Source organism: Mauremys mutica, chromosome 12, assembly GCF_020497125.1.
Source record: "Mauremys mutica isolate MM-2020 ecotype Southern chromosome 12, ASM2049712v1, whole genome shotgun sequence".
Classification (NCBI taxonomy): domain Eukaryota; kingdom Metazoa; phylum Chordata; order Testudines; family Geoemydidae; genus Mauremys; species Mauremys mutica.
Window position 1 is genome coordinate 18,242,732 of NC_059083.1, and position 21,917 is coordinate 18,264,648.

General features: G+C 52.9%; 1 protein-coding gene across 2 annotated transcripts; it reads left to right on the forward strand.

Annotated features, from left to right (window-relative positions):
- The first annotated feature begins 3,631 nt into the window (after nt 1–3,631).
- Nucleotides 3,632–19,436, forward strand: LOC123346301 (C-type lectin domain family 2 member D-like). Of its 2 annotated transcripts, none has more exons than XM_044983638.1 (6): nt 3,632–4,406; nt 9,184–9,408; nt 13,174–13,305; nt 17,322–17,503; nt 18,197–18,300; nt 18,521–19,436. In XM_044983638.1, exons 2-6 carry the CDS (start codon nt 9,249–9,251, stop codon nt 18,669–18,671), a joined length of 729 nt encoding a protein of 242 aa, XP_044839573.1. In that variant the 5' UTR covers nt 3,632–4,406; nt 9,184–9,248; the 3' UTR covers nt 18,672–19,436. The 2 variants fall into 2 exon arrangements, with proteins under 2 accessions (XP_044839573.1, XP_044839574.1); XM_044983639.1 differs by having other exon boundaries at nt 13,189–13,305.
- The last annotated feature ends 2,481 nt before the right edge of the window (nt 19,437–21,917 follow it).

Below are 21,917 nucleotides of genomic sequence, written 5' to 3' on the forward strand. Positions count from 1 at the left end.
CTGTTCCAGGAAGCAGCTGGAACCGTTTCCCTGCAGCCGAAGGGGAAGGAGAAGGGGAAAGGGCTCAGGGTCCCCTGAGTCTGCAGCTCTTGCCACGTCTCCAGGTACATCCAACGTAGCTCCCATTGGCCGCGGTTCCCTGTTCCCGGCCAATGGGAGCTGCGGGGGCGGTGCCGGGAAGGAGGCACCTCCTCTTCCGCCCTGGGCTGAACACACCTGCTGCCGGCTGCTTCAGAGAGCGGTGCGGGGCTCGCAGCCACGGGGGCGATCCCGTGGGTAGGCGGAGCAGGGGGGCTTGGTGGTGGGCCACGCAAGAGCCCCATTAGCCGCGTGTTTGAGACCCCTGGGCTAGACCATTATGATCTAGGTAAGGTAGAGAGGCTCCACATTGGATTCAACCAGGAGCAACTCCTCTCTTTTCTTTTGGGTAGAGGGGAGATCTGGGCAGCGGTGGGGCAAAGCTGTGGGTCAGGAGTGGGGATTATGGCAACACCCTGTCTCTGGGGAGGAACACAAGAGCTTTGGAAAAGTTCCATCTGATCTTGGATGGGGCCAGCGAGCCCCCCCAGCAACCCCATGGAAAGGGGACCCTGTCAGCCCTGCTGCTCCAAGCCCTTCACTGGTGGCTCCCACTCCTTGGATGTCTATGGGGTCAAGTCTCTTCTCTCAATCCCTCCACCCGACCTCAGCTTTTCTCATCTGCACCCCAGATCCCCTGCCCCAGGGGTCTCAGGAGGGTTGAGTCCTTCACTTCTAACCCTCGCACTCCCAGCTCCACTCTGTTATTTGCAATGGGCGCTGAGCTCTTTTCACACCCTGGCCCCTGTAATGGGTGCTGGGCCGGTCTGAAAATCCAGGCTGTGGTGCAGTGTGGAGAAACCAACCTGGAAATCACCCAGCAGCAGCGACCCCAAACTCCCTGTCCCAAGGGTTTGCAGTGGGAGGAACCTGCTAAGCACGAAACTCCCTCCCCGCTGCACATCCCCGTCCCCGGGCCAGGGAGGAGGAAGGACCCTGACCCAGTTCTTGGGAAAACAGCAGCAGGGAAGCCAGGGGCAGCGGGAGAAATCCCCAGGGAGCTGCGAACCGAGCAGGCTGCAGGAGCTGAGGCGGGGACCAGGGTGAGTGAGGCAGTTTTGGCTTAAGGGGGGGAGGGGCTCCAGTCTTGACTATAACCCGCTCCAGACTGACACATTGTTTCCGGCAGTGGTTGTGAACAGACGCTCCATAGCCCCAGGCCAGGTGAGAGGGGACGGGACGAGGGATCCGAGCTTCTCCCGGCTCCGGGCTGGGCGGGAATGTATTTGTTTGGGGGGGGACCAGGCTGGGGCAGGTGGATATTTTGTGGGGGCTGTAACCAGGCTGGGTGGGTTTGTTTTCGGGAGGCGAATGGGGGGGGGGCAGGTCCGATCTTTTGGGGGTGATGGGGGGGGCACAGCGAGCTATGTAGAAACGGAGCATGCGCAGTGTGGCTCGTGTTGATTTCCCAGCCAAGCCAGTAGGTCAGGGGCTCTCAAACTGTGGGTCGGGACCCCTCAAGGGGTTGTGAGGTTATTACATGGGGGGGTCATGAGCTGTCAGCCCCCACCGCAAAGCCCGCTTTGCCTCCAGCATTTAGAATGGCGTTAAATATATACAAGTGTTTTGAATTGATCAGGGGGCTCATGCTCTGAGGTTTGCTGTGTGAAGGGGAGTCACCAGTACAAAAGTTTAAGAGCCGCTGCAGTAGGTGGTGCCTTGGTTCTTTGCTAGCCCTGCCCTGTCGCTGTGGCCTGGCGGGAGTGAAGGCGAGACCCCTCCCCCAGTCCCTGCTGAGCTGGGTGGGAAATGACAGAGCTCCACTCGTTCTGATCTCTACAGTTTTCATCCCCTCTTGTGTTTAAAGAACAGGAGAACTTGTTGCACTTTAGAGACTAACAAATTTATTTGAGCATAAGCTTTCGTGGGCTCCAGCCCACTTCATTGGATGCATGGAGTGGAAAATACAGTAGGAAGAGATATATACAGAGAACATGAAGCAATGGGTGTTACCATACACACTCTAAGGAGAATAGGAGTACTTGTGGCACCTTAGAGACTAACATTTATTTGAGCCAGGTGAGCTATTATCAGCAGGAGAGAAAAAGAACAGTTTATAGTAGTAATAAAAATGGCCCATTCCCAGCAATTGGTAAGGAACTGTGTGTGTTGGGGGGGGGGGGGTTTGAGGGTGGGAAATAAGCATGGGGAAATAGATTTATTTTGTGTAATGGCCCATCCACTCCCAGTCTTTATTCAAGCCTAGTTTGATGGTGTCCAATTTGCAAATTAATTCCAGTTCAGCTGTCTCTTGTTGGAGTCTGTTTTTGAAGGTTTTTTTGGTTGTAATATTGCGACTTTTAGGTCTGTAATGGAGTGGCCAGGGAGATTGAAGTGTTCTTCTACTGGTTTTTTGATGTTATAATTCTTGATGTCTGATTTGTGTCCAGGCCAGTCCTTGCTTACAGACAACCCCCAAACCTGAATCAAATACTCACCAGCAACCACACAACAAAAACACTAACCCAGGAACCAATCCCTGCAACAACCCCAGTTGCCAACTCTGTCCACATATCTATTCAGGGGATACCATCATAGGACCTAATCACATCAGCCACACTATCAGAGGCTTGTTCACCTGCACATCTACCAATGTGATTTTATGCCATCACTGCCCCTCTGCCGTGTACATTGGCCAAACCAGACAGTCTCTAATGTAAAAGAATAGCTGGACACTAAGTTAGTATTAATAAGAGCAATGGAAAGGTTCAGCCTACCAATCTGTGCTTCTCTAAACTATTAGTAATTTGGGGGATAAAATTACTTCATGATCAAACACCTTAAAACAGCCCTTTCATTGCATCCAAATACACCACGGAACTCCTTCCAATGGATTATTTAATTTGATCCTCAGGAGATGGGTCTATCACAGGAGTGGGTGGGTGAGGTTCTGTGGCCTGCAATGGGCAGGAGGTCAGACTAGATGATCATGATGGTCCCTTCTGCCCTTAAAGTCTGAGCTTTGCTTAACAACTTGCTGTTACTTCCTTTGCAGGAACGTTGCTGGGGCCTATGGACAGACTCTCACTGAGCACTGACTGATCAGATAAGTATTGTCCAGTCACTCACCTCTTGCTCAAACAAATTCTATTCTCAGTCTTGGTTCTCTGTAGGTACCATGGATTCTTTAGAGGATCTTTCTGCTCTCTCCCCTCAGGTTCAGCTCAGAGACCAGCTCATCATTCGTCCCAGTAAATGACAGTCAGTTTCACTACTGGGGAGGATTAGGCTGCCCATCGTCTGCTGGGACATCTGATAGCTTAGGAAGGGGTCAGGAATCACAGAAACAGACGGGAATCAGATGAGTGGCTTCCCTTCTGAATGACCCCAGGGATTCAGGCCTGGCTGCTCTGGTGAAGTTACAAACCAGTTCGCTCTGTAGCTCCCCTGTTCTCCTGAGTTTGTAGATTTCCCAGAGCTGGGAGGGAGCCAAGGCCTAGATCTTCAATGGTATTTAGGTGTTTAACCCAAAACCTGGAGGGGTGTTTCAGTTTGAGCCCCGCAGTGGGTCTGCCTAGTAGATGGAGAGGGCCCCCCAGCTGGAAGGAGGTTCTCTGGCTGTGGGCTCCTCTCTCCATGAGTAGCTGTGAGCACGATGTGAAGATACAGCTGGTCATAGGGTTCAGGTGTTCTCAGCCTAGGAGGGTTGTGAACAGCTGTCAAACAGCTGCATTGGTACCTCCCTACTTGAGAGCGGGGTCCCAGCTAGACAGCAGATTTCAAGGGTTGGGGTCCCTGGTATGGAAAAAGGTTATAAACCTGTCATGGTGATAACCCTGCATCTGTCCAAGTAATGAGAGAGCAGGAGCGAGTCTGTTTGTGAGTGGGATTGATCAGGGCCACATTATCGACTCTGACTAGGGCCCTGGCTCCTGGAGTCATGTGATTACCTCAGACTGTTGTTTTTTTTCCATCTCAAAGGGGTGTTAACCCCAAAACCTGCTGTTGGGGAGCACCCCCCCCCCCCATCAAGACCACTCCAGTAAAGGACTCTGCATGTGGCAGGAGGGGAAGAGTGCACCATCTCCTTGCCCTCTTCATTCCCCTGCATCATGGGAAGAAAGTGGTGCATGGACCCTGGAGTGGGAATTATGGACTTTTGTGAGCCCTGCAAGCAAGGGGAGATGCTGGGACGAGGACTGTGGCCCAGGAAGGGCGAAGGGCTTGTGTTATTTTGTTTGGATTCTCACTCCTCCCAGAAAAGGGAGGACACTTGTTGCCGTGGTGACTGTGGAGAGCTACACGGAATTTATTACCCAACTGCTGAGGGGAAACTGAGGCATGGCCAGAGTTCAACTGAGGAACAGGCTCACCGGATGCCAGGCCAGGTAAGGGCCTCTTCCAGAACCCGTTCACTGAGAACTTGTGGCTGTGGGGATTATTTTGATGCAGAGTTTTATGGTGCTTTGCAAGGTGGTGGCATCAAACTGTGATTTCATATGTGGTTGTTCAGGTTATTGTACCCACCATCCCCGTGGGATCTGTGTGCTGGCTAAGTGGTGTGACTAGCACCTGTCTGTGCTGCCCATCCTCCGCAGTATCTGAGCATCCTCCGTGGGAATCAGTGTTTTCCTTTGTCTCTGTTTCCCTCCCCGGAAGGAGAACTGCCTGTCTCACTTTACTGTTCTGTACTGACACTCTTCACTGTGGTGTCTATGCACCTCCCATGTAAAATCAATAGTTAGACCCTTAGTGGGCTTCATGGAGTCTCCTGCACTCTTCCCTTTTGAGGTAAAACTCTGCGTGGGGTACGTTTTTGGGCTTTTTTTGAACTGGTTGGCTGGCTTGTTTCAGAGTTTTTTGTTCTGTTATTGGGGGGGTGTCAGTGTTGAGTGTCGTCATTGTTACAGGGCTTCCCCTCTGTTTGTTGGGGAATCTCTGGCTGGGCACTACTGCACCTGCACCTTCCTCAGTCTCTGCTAGTGAATTGACACCTTTAGTTTCTTTGGCTTTAGTTGAAATGTAGCAGCCTGGTACAGGAGACTCCATGCTCCTTGTGCTGAGTTTGCTGCTGAACGTAAGAATGGCCAAACTGGGTCAGACCAACGGTTCACACAGCCCTGGATCCTGTCTTCAGCCTGTGGCTGTTGCTAGATGCTTCAGAGGGAATGAACAGAACAGAGCAATTATTGAATGACCTGTCCAGTCCCAGCATCTGGCAGTCAGAGGCTTAGGGACACTCAGCATGGGGCTGTGCCCCTGACCATCTTGGCTGATGGCCATTGATAGATACATTCATGGAGGATGCGTCCAACTCTTTTTTGAACCCAGTTATAGTGTTGGCCTTCACAATATCCCCTGGCCATGAGTTCCACAGGTTGCATGTGCTGCTCTTGCCATGCCTCCCACAAAGCTCCCATTGGCCACGGTTCCCTGTTCCCGGCCAATGGGAGCTGTGGGGAGGCGGTGCCCCCCGCCCCTTGGCATGCTGGCAGCTGCTTCAGAGAGTGGTGGGCACCACAGGGAGCAATCCTGCAGGTAGGCAGAGGGGTGGGGAGCTTGGTGGGCCACACTCAAGAGCCCTGTCCCGGGCCGTGTATTTGAGACCCCTGGTTTAGTGACTCCAAGATCTTTCTTGAGCGGTAACAGCTCATTTACCCCCCATCATTAGCTCTGTGTAGCTGGGATCATTTTCCAACCTTCCTCCTTTCCCCCAGTGCGCACAGACAGCGGGCGGGGGGCAGGGAAGGCGGGTTCTGCATCCTGCAGTGCGGGCCCCGGCTTGTCCCCTGGGTCAGGTTCTCCCTGGTGGGAGTGAGAGCGGCACCGTCCTTCCTGGCACGGGGTCCCCGCTACTAGCGCCGATTGGCTCCGCTCTGACTGGGAGCCAATCAGAAATGGGACGAGAGGCTCTGGCCTCACTTTGTGGCAGGTCACTTCCTTGGGCGCTGCGTGCGCAGGCGGTTGTTCTGGGCAGGGCTCTAGGTCTGCTCGCTCGGGTCTCAGGTGAGGGCCGGACCGGGCCGTGCGTGTCTCCGAGCCGGTCAGGGACGTGCTGAATCAGCTCCAGGGACGCAGCTACCCCCAGGCACCCCCCCCTTCCCCCCCGCCCCCACTGAGCCTTGGGCTCTGGCTGCTGCCTATTCCCGGAACCCGCGGTGGGGGGCCGCAGCCGGCCGGAGAGAGCGGGGCTGGGGCCACAGCATCTGTCGCAGGTGCCGGTTTCCCTATGGGGGGGTGGGAGCAGGGCCCTGCTGGAGACAGGAGAGAGGGAGGCTGGAGGGGGCAGTGGCTATTTCCCCCCCATGTCATGGCAGCAGTGGGCAGGTTCGGAAGCGGAAACGGGCTCTCCGGGGGGAGCCAGAACTTCCGGAGCGATGGCGGCCCTTGGGGTGGGAGGGGAAGCGCCCTGAGCAGCCCGCGGAGGAACACGGGTCCGGCCCAGTGACCCCTGCGGCGGCCGCAGGGAGCTCAGTCCGGGACTGGGGGGAGAAGCAGGTGAGCGCGGGGCAGGACGTGCAGCTGTAGCCCTGGGTGTGTGTAACCGGGAGCCCAAACCCTCCCACCCTGCCTGGTCCCAGAGCTCTCAGTGCGGGGAGGGGGAGTCTTCCCCCCCCCCGAACCCATGCAGAGCCCCCCCCCCCACACACCTAGCTCCCAGAGCTGTCAGTGCGGGGAGGAGGAGTCTGCCCCTCCTGCAACCCATGCAGAGTCCCCCCCACACATAGCCCCCAGAGCTGTCAGTGCGTGGGGGTGGGCTGACGTCCCTCCATGCCCTACACTGGGGTAGTCAGTAGGTGAACCACAGGCCAATCCGGACCACCAGACACTTTTGAATGGACTGTGAAATCTTTTTATTTACTTATTATCATTACAGTTGGTGTTTTGTGTTTTTTGTATGGTTTTCTCTGGCGTCTGGATCTTTACTACACCTTGACCAAGAACTGTGGACCTTGACAAAAAATGACAGACCACCCCCGCCCTAGGCAGAGCTCCCCCACCCCACTTCCAGAGTTGTCAGTGCAGGGGGGAAGGGAAACCCCCCCCCCCCCGCCCATGCAGATCCCCCACCCCTCAGAGCTGTCAGTGTTTGGGTGGGAGGGATGAAGGCAGATTGACTTAAATTAACCAGATTTTATATTTCCACTGTTAATCATGATTTAAAGCAGCAAGCAGGTACCTCCACTTAAACTGACAGTTTTCATCTAATTTGCCATTTTTACTTTTTAGTTACTTTTTCCTAAAGGGAGGCTGATTCTCAAACTGATAACCATTAAAATCTGTAGATCTACATCTAAATAAAGCTTTTACAGTAAATTTGGTATTTTTTCTTAACCAGGAGGATACACTATATCTAGACACATTAATTGCTTAAATAATATAGCTACATGTACAAATATTCAGATTTTCAACTTTTTAATTTTTGGGAATTTTTTTGGTTTTGGTCAAGCTTTATTTGGATGGGACTCAGATTTCAATTAAACTTAAATTCAGCATTTATTTTTTTTAAATAAAAATACCTTAAATATGCTGGATACGTTAGGGGGAAAAGGGTTATCAAAACATGTTTTGCATTTAAAACTGATTACTTAAAGTCATGTATCCTGGCCGTGAGCAGGGATCATAGCTGCTATGACACTATAAATAAATATATAAGGTAATAAATACCTGTAGTTAGTGAATTGAACTGTTTGCTTTTAGTCACCATGGGTGGGATCAGCAAAACTACTTAGATGCCTAAATCCCAATTTTGGCTCCGCTGCAATCCACAAAACTTCTGATAGGCCCCTAAGCTCACTTGGCACTTAAGTTTATGAGACTAAAAGTTCTCTAGGTGTCTGTTTTAGCCTTTGAGGATATGCATTGTTGCCTCATGTGACTCATCTGGACGTCTCATGTGATGACCTAACCGCTGGACTAGAAGTTGTAATGTGGCATCTCCTCTTTCTCTGGCATTTGTAGTCAATAGCCTCCCTGTGGTCTGGACTTAGGTACCTATCTCTAAGAGGGGCAGAGGTTAGGACACACCCCACTGGTCAGCATCTCCCATTGGTTGGCTTAAGTGGCTCCCCAGCTAACGTGTTGGCTCCCCATTCATTTGATAGGAGCCTGTGCGCCTAAATCAGCTTTGTGGATCACAATGGTGTTTCTTGGATTTTCTAGCCACCTACAAGCTAGGAGCTGTGGGGCAATGCCTGAGTCCTTCATGGCTCCCACTCCATGTTCGTTAAGACTTTCGAGCAGTGGTTCTCAGCCCATGTACCATTGTGGGCAGCATCCAATACTACCTGTATGGCCCTGAGGATGTCAGATGGGCCGCAGCCGTGTGCTGATTGGCCTGCAGGTTGAGAACCACGGCTCTAAAGCTCTCCTTCTCACACCTAGTTTTCATCCATGGATTGGAAGAGCAAAACAAGCTTTGCTGCTTTTTCAACTCCCGATCGGTTTCTTAACTTTGAATAAACTGAAATGAAGAGAATGGTCTCTCTGTACCTGCACAAGAGGCTACTGCTGTCCAAAGCTGCTTTAACAAACTGTCACCGGTGCATAGCCAGTGACTGGCACCAGTTCCTTCAAAACTTCACCAGCAAACATGTTCTGCTGGTTATTATTCCTTTTAATTTAAGTTATTTTAATGGATTATAATAAGTTTAGGCCATAACATGCTGTTATTTCAAGTTTAATTTTAAATTGGTTTCTTTTAAAACCGTATTTATTTAAATAAAAAAATCAAAATTTAAACCACTGATTTTTTTTATCCAACCAAGGGGGTTTGGAAGCCTGTGTCCCTTAGAGACCTTCCAAGGTGCTGTGTCTGTGCCCCTCCCAAAGCTGCATCTCAAACTCACCCCCCTCCAGCTTCCCAGAGTTGCCAGTGCAGGGGGAGGCACTACGCACGGCTCTGCATCGTGTACCAGGGCACACCAGACATAAGGCGTGTGCACATCCCTGCCCGCACCCCACACCCTGTGTTCTCCCTCTCCTGCCCAGCTCCGAATTGAGGAGTGAGAGGAAATGGGGAATCTTCAATGAGGGGCCTGATGGCACAGGAGTGGGTTGGTTACTGCACTATTCGTGCTCTGGGCTTTTGTTCTGATGAATAGGGGATGGGACACCACAAACAAACCCACCGACCCTTATGCTGTCCTGACTGTGTCATTGCAGATTCTAGGTTAGCTGGGAGAGGAGCCAAAGCCAGGGACACTGCACTGGCTGGAGCTGACTCTGCCATGGCTGCTAGAGCCATTTCTTGCAACTGGCTCCAAGCTGATCAGAGTCCAGCACCCACCGCTGCCTCCCTGAGAAGAGAGATGGGGAACTGGGCGGAAGCAGATCCCCTTGGACAGCCTCTTAACAGCTCCATAGACTTGAAGAGTGGAGAAGAACCAGGTAACTGGAGCTTCCCTGCCTAGGAACAGGCTGGAGGGAGGAGATGGCTTTCAGGGGTGGGTGTAGCTGTCTTTCCTCCTCCTCCTTCCCCCACCCCCGCCCCATGCAGCAGAGGCTGTATTGCTCCAATGGACTCGGCTCGTGCAGCACGTGCTCTCTTGTGTGGCAGTTGCACGTATGGTTTTTAGGACTGTACGTGTTCTATCCCCTTGAAAACGTTTGGCTCACGTCTCCCTGGGTCGCTCCTGTCACTGCTCTTTCCTTTTGGTTATTTGTCCTTCCAGTGTGTGAGCTGAGGTGTTTGCACTCATAACCCATGCAGAGCCCTGCCTCCGAGCATGGCCAGGAGCAGGTGTAGCTACCAGTGGCCACAGCACATTCATTTGTGTTTTGCCAGTGAATGTATCATGCCCTCAGATGTGTCTCTGGGCACTAGGGAAGAGGATTTGCTAAGACTGAACTCCAGCAGGGGTTCCCTGGATTTACACTCCCTGGGATGGAGGAGGCTCTTCCAATGTTTCTGCCAACCTTTGGTTGTTAATTATGGCAACTCTGGATATTTCATGTTAACCATATAAATGCTCCAACCCTTTAACTTTCCTAAATTCTTTTTATCTATTTCCTGTGACAGTGAGTTCCGCAGTCTAATTATACATTGGCTGGAAAAAATAGTTCCTTTCCCAACCCTTTAATCTAATTGAATATCCCTGTCACGTGGTCTGCACAGGTTTTCACTCTATGCCTGGGCCCTGTGTTGGCTTTCTTCGGTGCTTCACCTAGCTGCAGGGCCCAGGTCACCCACTCCCAGCCAGCCACCATAGCCACCCATTCGAAAGTCCCCAGGGATGCATCTGGGTCACCTGTGGGGCCCATCTTGCAGAGTCCCACCCCGGCATCCCCCAGTGCCAGATTCACCATCTTTTGGAGGATCTGTTGGGTCGCTGACTGTTCCCTGATAAACTCCTGGAGTATCTGCTTTTGGCCGGCCTGCCATATCATCAGGGCCTGTCGTTCTGACTGTTGGGACTGTTGCATTTCTTGCACCGTGGTCACCAGCCACTTTAGGGTCTCCTCCACGCTGGCAGCCACTATTAATAATGGCTAGGAGGATCCTGGACGAGCCCCCAGTGTCACAGGGTCTACACAAGTTTCCACTCTCTCATGCCTGGGCCCTGTGTTGGCTGGTTAAAATAGAGTCCCCACATCACCTTCGGTGCTTCACCCTTGTGTCTTTATTTACAGTGCGACAGTGTTATCTTCCCTTCCCCCCCCTCCCCAAACAGCTATCCCCAGTCAGACCCTCCCAGGGTCTCCTGGCCCACGAGGCTCCTTTCTTTTGGTGAGGTGACAGAGATGTAACCCTCCCAGGCTAGCTTCCTGCCTGAGCTTTCCTCAGGGCTTTTATAGCCCTCCTCAGCCCAGCTGTCGCTACTTAGCTCATAGCAGTGAGCCAGCCCTCATCTAGGCCTGCAGCTGGGCTCTCTGCCGACTGCCTGGCCTCCCTACCAGACATTAGGGCTTTAGCCAGGATTTTAGCAGAGCACTCAAGGGATTTACCCCTGCCCTGCCACAATTCCCTTGTGATGTTACTGACATAACCTGTGACCATATAGATCATTGTTGCAACCACTGTTATATATTTGCAGCCAATATTGTACAAAGGGTGTCATGTCAGGTGTCTATAGAAAGCATGATCATAACCAGCAAATCATAACTCATCTGTGTGTGTGAATTTTTGTAGTTGAAGTTATAAATATTGGCTACATACTTGTATATCAAGGTGTTTTGATTCTAAGAAGCCTCAGTAAAACATTTGGTCAGCTAATTCTTGAGAAGGGGCTATTCTCAGTAAGTGCCCAATCAAGAAACACTTAAGAGACAGTGAACCTTGGGCAATGCCAATCCACATCTGAGCTTTCCTGAAAAGGTTCAAACTAGCACGTAAACCAGGGCTAGGCAACCTATGGCACGTGCGCCGAAGGCGGCACGCAAGCTGATTTTCAGTGGCACTCACACTGCCCGGGTCCTGGCCACCGGTCCAGGGGGCTCTGCATTTTAAATTAATTTTAAATGAAGCTTCTTAAACATTTTAAAACCCTTATATACTTTACATGCAACAATAGTTTAGTTATATATTATAGACATATAGAATGAGACTTTCTTAAAACGTTAAAATGTATTTCTGGCACGAGAAACCTTAAATTAGAGTGAATAAATGAAGACTTGGCACACCCCTTCCGAAAGGTTGCCAACCCCTGATGTAAACAATGGCTTCAGCCTACAAAGGAGTCGTGCATGGACATGTGACTTGCCCATGTGACTCCAGACGCCATCTTGCTGCTGGAATTTTCCACAGTAAGAACAAAGAGATGTCCTCCAAGGCAGTGAGTGTTAAAAGCCCTGGAAACTCCTCCATCTTGTCTTCCCTCCTGCTTCATACCTCTGGAGGGACTTTGTACAAATTGAAGCTCTGAACAAAGGACTGAATGACCCATCCCAGCTGTGGATGTACTCCAGAGACTTTATTTGAACCTGCAGTTTATTCCATCGCTGCTACAAGCCTGAACCAAGAACGTTGCCATTACTGTATGTAATTGATTCCATTTAACCAATTCTAGCTCTCATCTATATTTCTTTTATGAATAAACCTTTAGATTTTAGATGCTAAAGGATTGGTGACAGTGATTTGTGGGTAAGATCTGATTTGTATATTGACCTGGGTCTGGGGCTTGGTCCTTTGGGATTGGGAGAACCTTTTTTCTTTTACTGGGGTATTGGTTTTCATAACCATTTGTCCCCATAACGAGTGGCACTGGTGGTGATACTGGGAGACTGGAGTGTCTAAGGGAATTGCCTGTGTGACTTGTGGTTAGCCAGTGAGGTGAGACCAAAGTCCTCTCTGTTTGGCTGGTTTGGTTTGCCTTGGTGTGCAAAGGAACCTCAGCCTTGGCCTGTAACTGCCCTGCTCTGAGCAATTTGTCCTGAATTGAAACTCTCAGTTGGGTCCCACCAAAGGGCATCATTGTTACACCCCTTGCTCTTGTGTTACGAGACAGGGAGAGCAAAGGGAAAGTGATAACTACCCCTTTAAGGGACAGGCAGGCTACATCTGCCTCAGATGTAATCAAGGCAGGCCTGTCCCATTAAGCATACTGCTGCCAATCCAGGGAAATTAAGGAGGGGTGCACCCACAGTGCCACACCAGGCCACAAGGGGGCGTGCAGGGACTGTTCACAGCTTTATCACCAGAAGCTCGGAGCTGCCTTCTGTCCCATCTGTTATTGCCTAGACTGTTTATCCTGTCCCCTCTCAGTCACCTCCATCCATGGCGAACAATCCCAGGCTTTCCAAACTCTTGTAATGGATTTTCCAGGCCCTTGGTCATCCTCCACCCTCCTCTGAATTCTGCAGGGTCCTTTCTGGGGATTAATTGAACTGGTGGTTTGGGGGGTGATGTTCTCCTTTGCAGTCTGAATGGGAGTTTGAGTTAATATTTGTGTCCAGAGCTGGGACAGAACCATTTAAGACATCAAAATAAATATCTGGTGTGTGTCAGATCAGAGCCTGATGGCAAACAAGTCTAATTTGAGTCAGCCCTGGTCAGTGGTTTGAGCATTGACCTGCTAAACCCAGGGTTGTGAGTTCAGTCCTTGAGGGGGCCATTTAAGGAACTGGAGTTTCAAAAAAAAAAAAAAAAAATAGCAGGGGGTTGGACTAGATGATCTCCTGAGATCCCTTCCAACCCTGATATTCTATGATTAACAGGTTTTGATCTTCCAGGTCATCCAGCTAATTCCAGCTCCAGGAAACCTGCAGTATGGGATCGTCCAGCTGCCCTCAGAGCCATAATCGTGGTTACAATGGTCGTCATCATCGCCCTAGTAGCAGCTTTGATAGGTAAGTTTCCCAACTCCTGATGATTCAGTCTCTGGGTGTGGAGCTTTCTTCCCTCACGGCTCACAGCTCCACCTCATCTCTCCCCTGGCCTCTCTGCTTTAGCAGTCTGGTCAGACAGGAGCCTCTCTAGGCTCTTTCATAGCCCCCCACCCCCCTCCATTGTCGTACCTGAGAGTATCACAGACACTAACGGATTTCTCCGCACACCCCTGTGAGGCAGGGACGTGTCCTTGTCCTTGTTTTGTGGCGCGGGAGCCAAGGCACCGGGGCTGGTTCCACAAAGGGCACTAAAGGGTCGAAGTCCCAGTTTCAGGCACCCTGTGATCTACTAACCCCCTGCCCGGCTGCCACTGAACCTGGGGGCGCCTGAGCTCACCTGGGGACGACACTTTTGCTGTAGAAGTTCCCTCAGTGCTTCATGTTCTGCTTCTGGGCGTGTGCTGCTGCTTGGCCCTTGGCACCCAGAGGCCTGTCGTACCCGTGGGGCGGGATCTGGCAGGTGTGCTTAGGCTGCCGGCCTCTGTGAAACAGCTGGGGGACAAGGAGACCCCCCCCACCCTTAGCCCTGCCCCAGTGGTAGGGCCCTTCCCTGGGATATGAGATCCCAGTTCCAGTCCCCTCTGTCTGAGGGGAGACAGGATCTGACCAGGGGTTGCCCACCTCTCCGGGGAGTGCCCAGCCATGGAGCTGTGGGACAGTCTGATGGGGGGGGTGTCAATATTTCCTGCTGATGTTGTTCCACTTTGATTTAATTTAATAATTAAATATTAATTGGGCCAGAGAGTTAGAATCCCTCTGATCTAGTGAGTAGGGCGCCCACTTGAGCCGTGGGACCCCCTGTTCTCCAATCCCTGCTCACCAGGGAGAGGGGACTGAAGCCGGGTCTCACATCGGGGTGAGAGCCCTGCCAGTGGGTTAAAGGTGATCAGGGAGGTCGTCTTCTCTCCCCCTCACCCCCCAGCCTGTTTCACTGGATTTAGGTACCTGCTGCTGCACTCGCTCTCCCAAGAAGTGACGTGGGTACCTGACTCCAGGGTGGGGGGTCCCCACTGCAGGTTGTTAGGGCTGGGCCCCTCCCTGCAGCCGGGGCTGAGCTCTGAGAGGGGCGGAGAGTAGGGCACAGCCCTGGTCACTGTCTCCTACTGACTGGCTTGGGCAGCCCCTGTCTAGCGAGCTGGCTGTTGTGGATCCCGTTCTTAGGCCCTGTCCCCCCCACCCCCCCATTCACTGTGTGGGGCACCCGGGCACCCAGCTCAGGCCCTGTGGGTCCTGTTGTTGTTCCAGGGGTTTCCTAGGCGAGTAAAAGTTCAGGGTTGTGATGCTGAACCTCAAACGCCTCCGTCCCTTAGTGGATCCAGCCTCAGGGACTTGCCCTGGGTCAGGCAGGGAGTCTGGCAGAGCTTGGAACTGAATCCAGATCTCCTGAGCCCCAGTCGTCCAGGGCAGCGAACACAAGACAGTCGCTCTTTTCCTGATTCCAGCCCCCTCTGTTGCTCCCTTTTACACTCGGGGACTCTCTTCACACCTGTTTGGGTTGATGGACTGACACGGATCCAGTGTCCGATCTTCACTGAGCAGGGTAACTTGTCTGCAGCTCAGGGCTCTGAGGTTCCGTGCCTGGTCTCATCTTCCAGCCTCCCTTCCCCCCAGTTGTCCCCACAGCAGGGCTGGCAGGGGCTACAGCATCGCTGGGACGAGCTTTATTCAGCTGTGGGGGGGAGCCCCCATCACTGCAGGGTGTTGCTGAGCATTTAACCCCTGGGTCAGGGATCTCCAAAGGGAAGGCTCCCCAGGGATGTTAAACTTGGCCAGTTGGTGCACACGTGATGTGCGACAGGCTATTTCCATTCAGTGTGAGTCTCATTCTAATGTGGAGCAAGGGGTGGGGCTGTGGGGTAATCAGTGGGGCGCTGGAGGATTTAGCAGCTGGATGAGGGGTCTGGGTGCTGCTTGCTGGGGTTATGTTGTACTTAAAGTCCTGCACAGGATCTTTTCAGGGGGAATAAGGCAAAACACCACATTTATTAGTAATACACGTATTAATTAACACTGTCTAATATGCATATGATATATTAGACTCATATACCCAAGCACACTCCATCTTAATGTTGTTACCAACTAACTGCTCCCCTTAATTGCACTGGCCAGGTGAGTTAGATGGGGGAGGGGTGGAGCTGGGCTTCTGCCGATCCGGATTGATGCTCCAGTGTTGACAAGATGAGACCCGGGGTCCTCTGCGAGACACCTCACGTTTATAGCAGCTTCCCTCTCATGCAAATCTGCACTAGATTTAAAATCTGAATCTGTGTCCGTTGGTCCTTTATGCTGCTTCTCTCAGGGTGTTGTCCCAATGCTGCAAAGAGGGTGATTTCCCAAAGAAGGTGCTGGCTTCTAACCCCGGAGGCCATCAGTATGTCTGCTTGTCTTTAGTGAGCCCACTTGACAGGTGTTATTGTCCTTGGGTCTGGTTTCCGTCCCCTCTCCAAGGGTTGCCGCTGTCTGGAGGTGGTGCCTTCCACGCCTTCCTCATTCACACCTTGTTCTTTCAACAGGGCAATTGATTAAGGGAGTTGGAGAACCTTATTATACTCCTAAAAAAAGACATTTGTTCTACTTAACTAGCCTTAGGGGTTATAACATTATACCAAGGTTTAACACAAAGCTTTTACATGAGGCTTTGATACAAAGTCTCCATATCAAAGGACTTGATACAAAGTTGTATGAAAATAGCTGAATACACGGTTATATGAAGAGGCACAATGTAAAGTCATATGAATATTATCAGATTTATCTACAATTAGAAGATGCTCTCACTGCCCCCACGTTCCCCTCCAGTGTAGTCACACGTTGCAGGCTGCGTTCCAGGGGATCTGAGGCTTTGATACACGAGATGGGTGAGGAGGGAAACCCGCTCAGAGAGGCTGTTGGATCTGAGGGCCCCTCGTCTTCAAGGTGTCCTTGTCTGGGGCCCAGCAGGTCTGGCAGCTTCTCTGCTGCTGCCTGCTGGTGTTTTGGGGGCTCTGAACTTCTAACATTCTGCCGCTGCCTATTGTACCTGCTCCCATGAGATCAGTCACAGAAATGACCCGCTCGGTGTTCACCCTGCGCTGCCTCCTGGGCTGAGCTGCCCAGCTCTGTAGATGTGGCTGTGGAAGGTGTGAGCACATGACACTGCCCTTAGCCCTGTACGAGAATCCATGTGCTGGGCAGCAGGAGCGTGGCACCTGCTGGGGGGGCGGGGGAGGCAGAGCACCGGTGCAGGAACTGTGGCCCCTCCCCCACTCCTTTCCCCCCCAGGGCCGGTGGAGTGTCTGGGGCTCCCCACAGCAGCCCAGGTTCCCTGGGTGGCTCTTACCACACCCCGGCTCTGGCTTCTGGCCTGGCCAGGTGTCGGGGCCTCGGAAGGGAAGAGGAGCAGGGGGTGGGGCCCCATGGTGGGGGGAGGGGAGCTAAGGCCCAGCTCAGCCCCCTGCCAGGAAGAGGCTGGTGCTGCTAGCAGGGGCTGCGCGTCATGGCGGGGGAGCTGATCCCCCCCCCCCCCCAGCTCTCCAGCCGTGAAGCGCAGCCCCTGCTTCCGCCAGCACCGTGCCTGCCCGAGGCTCTACGCCCAGGTTAACAAGTGGGCAGGCCTGGCCCTCCCATGTTAAAACATGGGGGAGGGGTGCATGGCCCCCCCTTACCACCCCCGTTCCAGCGCCCCTGCCAGACACACTCCTCCCTTGCTCTCACCTTCCCCACTCCCTTGGCTGCACACTCTGCACATCCCCAGCCCGATGGGGGCTTGGCCTGGTTGGCCTCTGGCGCTGCCGCAGTGTGTGTGTCATAACAAACTCCAGCCACGCTGCGTGTCGGGTTGCTGGGCCGTGGCCTCTGGTGCAGCTGCTGCTGGCCACTCTCAGACTGGCCCGTCTCTCCCATCAGTCTGATCCCATCGGGCAGTTCTTGTTTCTGTCCCTGCTCGTTCTCCACAGAGATGAGATGGGACGAGCTCTCCCCTTGTGCTTTGTGTTTTCTAGTGGTAACATCTAAGCAGCCTCCTCCCTGCCCCCCTGCTGCCCCCTGGTGCCCGGACGGCTGGATCCGGATCCAAGAGAAATGTTACTATTTTTCTAAGGCTGAGGAGAACTGGACCTACAGCCAGAGCTTCTGCTCGTCACACGCTGCCTCCCTGGCCGGGATTGAGAGTCCGCAGGAGCTGGTGAGAAGCCGGTTAGATGCTTTGTGCCAAGCCCAGCGATCGCTGGCACCACTGACAGGGCTGGAGTCAGGCTGGGCTCAGCCCCTGTAGGGCCGAGAGGAGCCCGGGTGCCTCCCAGGCTGGGCAGCCAGAGTCAGTGCGGTTCTGGCAGCTGAATCCTGGCTGGACCTGGGGCTCCAGCCCCTCGACCCTGCGTCTGCCAGAGCCCAGGTGGGAGACTCCTGCTGTGCAGAGCTGGGCCAGCTCAGTCAGCTCCTGGCCAATGGGCTGCCTGGGGCTGCAGGGGGTGAGAACCTGCCCCCCAGCTCAGCCCAGCCCCAGGGTTCCCTCATGGGTGGGGCGGGGGGAATCCAGCTACAGGTGAGGTCTGCTTTAGGCCTCTTCCCCTCAGCTTCCCTGCGCTGGTGACAGGGGTCTGTCTGCCCTCTCCCTGCAGCTCCCTCTCCCTCCTGGCCCTGCTGTGCTCTGAGAAGGGGCTGCTGGGCAGACAGTGACCTTGCAGCTCAATTCCTGCTACACCCAGTAGGTGCCACAGCCCCAAAAAAGAGGATGGGGGAGGGTGAAGGGTTAATACTTATCTGATCCCTTCACCCAGTAACCATGGAAGAGGCCTCTAGAAATCCCCTGCAGCCCAAGGTGCGGAGCAGCAGGGTCTGGGTCTAACACAGCTGATGCTTTTATTGGGTTTCTAAGGGTTCCCTGCTGCCATACGAAGGCAGACTGGACCACTGGATCGGCCTCCGGAAGGACATGGGCCAGGTCTGGAAATGGGCCGATGGGACCGAGTTTGACCATTGGTGAGTCTTCCCCTCCCGCCCCTCTGCATTGATCAGAGGCTCTGGAAATGCCCCACTGGCTTCTTTAACGTCCCCTCTTGCCCAAGTGGGGCCTTGTGCTGGTGCAGGAAGGAGGATCCTGAGGGGCTGTGAGTGCAGCTCCCCTCCCTGACCTGGGGTGTCTCCCCTGGTCTGTGCCTGGCACACACTGACTCTAGCTCCAATTGCTTCTGGGTTACAGGTTTGAAATACACGGAGGTGCAGACTGCGCGCAGCTGGACGAAGATTTCACTGTTGTCACATCAAGCTGCAGCACACCAAGAAAATGGATCTGCAGTAAACCTGATACCCCTGCGAAGAGAGAGGAGCGAGCAGTGGGAGGGGATTCGTGAACAAGGGAATTGGAGAGCAGCTGTGACAAAGCCTGGTTCTAGTCCCCTCCATGCTGAAGCCTGGTTCCTTGTTTCTTAGTCAGTCTCTCTCCAGGATTTTATCCAGTCCTAGTCATCAATTACCCTAATGCTGCCATTTGTGACCCTTCTCTCGGGGAGACTGGCGCAGTTTCAGGGTAACTGGATCTCTATCCCACCTCTGTCAGGTCAGGTCTCGAGTCTCCAGCCCAAACCCCGGTGCCCTTTACCTTGGTGTTCTGCCTCCAGCAGTATCCCCACACTCTGATCTCCCCTCCCAGGGGAACCCCCAACCCTTTGACCCACCTTGCCTCAGTGGCTACTGCCAGTCATCACCTAGCCCCCCGTCACTGGGGCAGACGCAGTCTGTAATGGCCACTCATCATTGGCAAGGGGGTAGGTCCAGCTGCCTCTGCCTATTCCCAGGCTGCACCTCTGTGGCCCCAGTACCTCTCTTCAGCCTTTAACAAGGCCTCAGGCTGGCGCTCCCCAGCTCCTGTCGCCTCTGCTCTGCTCTGCTCACTCCAGTACTAGAGTGAGACTGACTTAGCTCCTGGCTCACAGCCCTTGTATAGGGCAAGCTGTGGCCTGATGGGGCCCGGCCCCAGCTGTGGCTGCTTCCCCAGTCAGCGTAGCTTTTTCCACCCGAGCGGGGTAACGGCCCTGCTCCAGGCAGTGGTTCCCAAACGTTAACAACCCGTGAACCCTTTTCATGAAAATTATCAAATCACGCGAACCCCCTCTAAAAATAAATATTTCCAGGGATTTTCTCCTTACCTGAGCACAATAGAAGTAGTGATCTTGGAAATAATTTGGATTTTTTATGACATGCTTATTACACACTATTTATCATTACATTATTTATTTTATTACATTATGAAAATGGCAACACTCTTCCAAGATTTCACTTTTTTAGCTCATATCACTTTGATTAAACCTCCTACATGTTTCATCAAGGAGCACCAGATGTGAAACCAGCAGGAAGCTATTTAAGAAGCCAGCTCAAATACAGAATTCCTCCCACAAGCATTTGGGTCTTGAGCAGTCCAGGCAAACCATGCAGACTACAACAAAGCTTAAACTTGTTCTTCATGCTAATTTTAAAAACAACACTATTGGTTTTAGTCCACTGATCTAGTAGCAAGTGACACTTCCAGGCCCTCCCTATGGGGTTGGGCTTCCCCCCATCCCTGCATGGAGAGGAAGTCCTGTTTGAATCAAAATAAAGGTCATGAATCTGTTTAAACTCAGACTTTGAGTGTCCTAAGTTCTTTCTCAGTCTCTGGAAAAACCCCTGTGAGCCAGTGTGTGGGAACCAAATGTTCCAGGGAGCGGCTGGGTCACCGCTTGCCTGCGGCCTGGGGTGTCTCACACTCCTGTGCAGAAGCTCCCAACCTGGGCCAAACAGCCTGCAGGTCACGTCCTGAGTGCCTGTGCCTGGCCACAGCCCTGGTCCAGCAGCCTGTCACCTGTGCCACACTGGGCCCACCAGTCTTGGTCACTACTTGCAGGGTGACCCCAACACACTCCCAGTCCCGGACTTCCCCCTAAAACATGTTCTGCCCTGTCCAGCCCTCTCCTGGACAGTCCAGATCTACTCGACTCATTACCCCTCTCAGGGGAGCAACATACACAGTCTGCTACCTTAAATGGAGTTACCCAAACCGGTCACAGCACTGGGTTAGTTAAATTAAAGACTAAAACACGTTTATTTAACTACAAAGAGAGATTTTAAGTGAGTACAAGTAATGAGGCATAAAGTCAGGAACGGCTGCAAGAACAATAAAGATAAAACACTTTCTATGCTAAACAACTTAGACTCGGCACAAGGTGCCGTCCCTCACCACAGGTTCACAGTGACGTTGCTGATCAAACTCTCAAGCCAGGATCTGCTCCCAAAGTCCAACAGCTTTTTCTTTTGTCATCTTAGGTGAAAAGAGAGAGCTGCGTAGGGAGAGAGAACATGGGGTGTTTTGCCCCTCACGTTTATAGTCCAGTCACTGTTTGAGCTGCAGTTTCCTGAAGGACCCCCCCTCAAAGCAAAGTTTATTCACAGTAAAGAAGGTGACATGATGTCTGGTGGTGAAAAGTTCTGTGCTGTTTCTTCTCACCTCTGTTTCCTGAAATGCAGAGTTCTCCTTGTCTCCTGTCTTCTCTCTCTCGCTGGCTGAGGACTGTTTACAACTTGTATGTAAACTCAGTGGTGGATTTAGAGTTAGTGGGGCCCTGTGCTCAGCTTCATTTTTGGCACCACCCCCCACCTCAGACCTAGCCAAGAAAAAGAACATTCTCTCTTATCTCCCCCATCCCTGTTTTTCATTCTGTTTTTCTTCATCCTCCTCCTATATTATAAGTAATAAGCAGTAAATGAAAATAAAGTGAAGTACCTTGATTGTTTTTATAGTCTAACTTTTTTTTCCCACAGACCAGTTGAAAATTGCTATGGGTCTTGGCGGACCACTTAATGATCTTTCCAAATATTATTTGTACCGTTAGCGAACTATTGTAAAGCACTTTGGATGAGCGTGCTTTATGAAAAAAATTTAAACAAAATTGTGGTGCGGGGTCTGGCCAGGAGTTAGAGTGTGGGAGGGGGCTCAGGGCTGGGGCAGAGGGTTCGGGTACAGACCGCTTACCTGGGGCAGTTTCTGTTTGGTGCAAGGGGTGCAGGTGGGGATGGGGGGGCAGGAGTTCCCATTTGGTGTTCAGGGTGGGGATAGGGGGTGCAGGAGTCAGGGCTGGGGTTGTGTGGGGGTGCAGGAGTCAGGACAGGGGGCTAGGGGTGTGGGCGCCACCCTAGTCCCCTGCCCTGAGCAGCTCAGGGGCTTGGGTACACAAGGGACAGTGCACAGAGCGGGGGGGAAAGCTCCGGGTTGGGGAAGTCCCAGTCGCAGCCACTGGGTTACCTTACCTGGCTGGCTGGTGGATGCGTCCCTGCCCCGCCGCTGCTCCTGTTCGCTGCCAAAGGGAGCTGTAGTGGCAGCAGCACGTGAGAGCTGAGACCCCCCGCAGCATGCCGCTCCCTTCCCCTGGCCTCTTTCCAGGAGCCGCCAGCAGCAGTGCATGCCTGGGACTGCACCTGCGCTGCCAGGCGTCCAGAGAAGCAGGGCAGCAGGACAGGCCCAGGCGGACGCCCCAACAGGGGAGCGCACCCGCCTCCCCTACAGCGCTCCCCCAGCCAGCCCCTCACCTCACCTGGCCACCAGCGCCGGCCTGCAGCAGGAGTCC

Bases quoted from the DNA above. Each gene is read 5' to 3' on its own strand.
- LOC123346301 (XM_044983638.1), top strand. From the start codon at position 9,249: ATGGCTGCTAGAGCCATTTCTTGCAACTGGCTCCAAGCTGATCAGAGT. The intron at 13,306-17,321 runs GTAAGTTTCCCA...TGTGTTTTCTAG, and splicing joins CCTAGTAGCAGCTTTGATAG to TGGTAACATCTAAGCAGCCT. The intron at 17,504-18,196 runs GTGAGAAGCCGG...TGGGTTTCTAAG, and splicing joins TTGAGAGTCCGCAGGAGCTG to GGTTCCCTGCTGCCATACGA.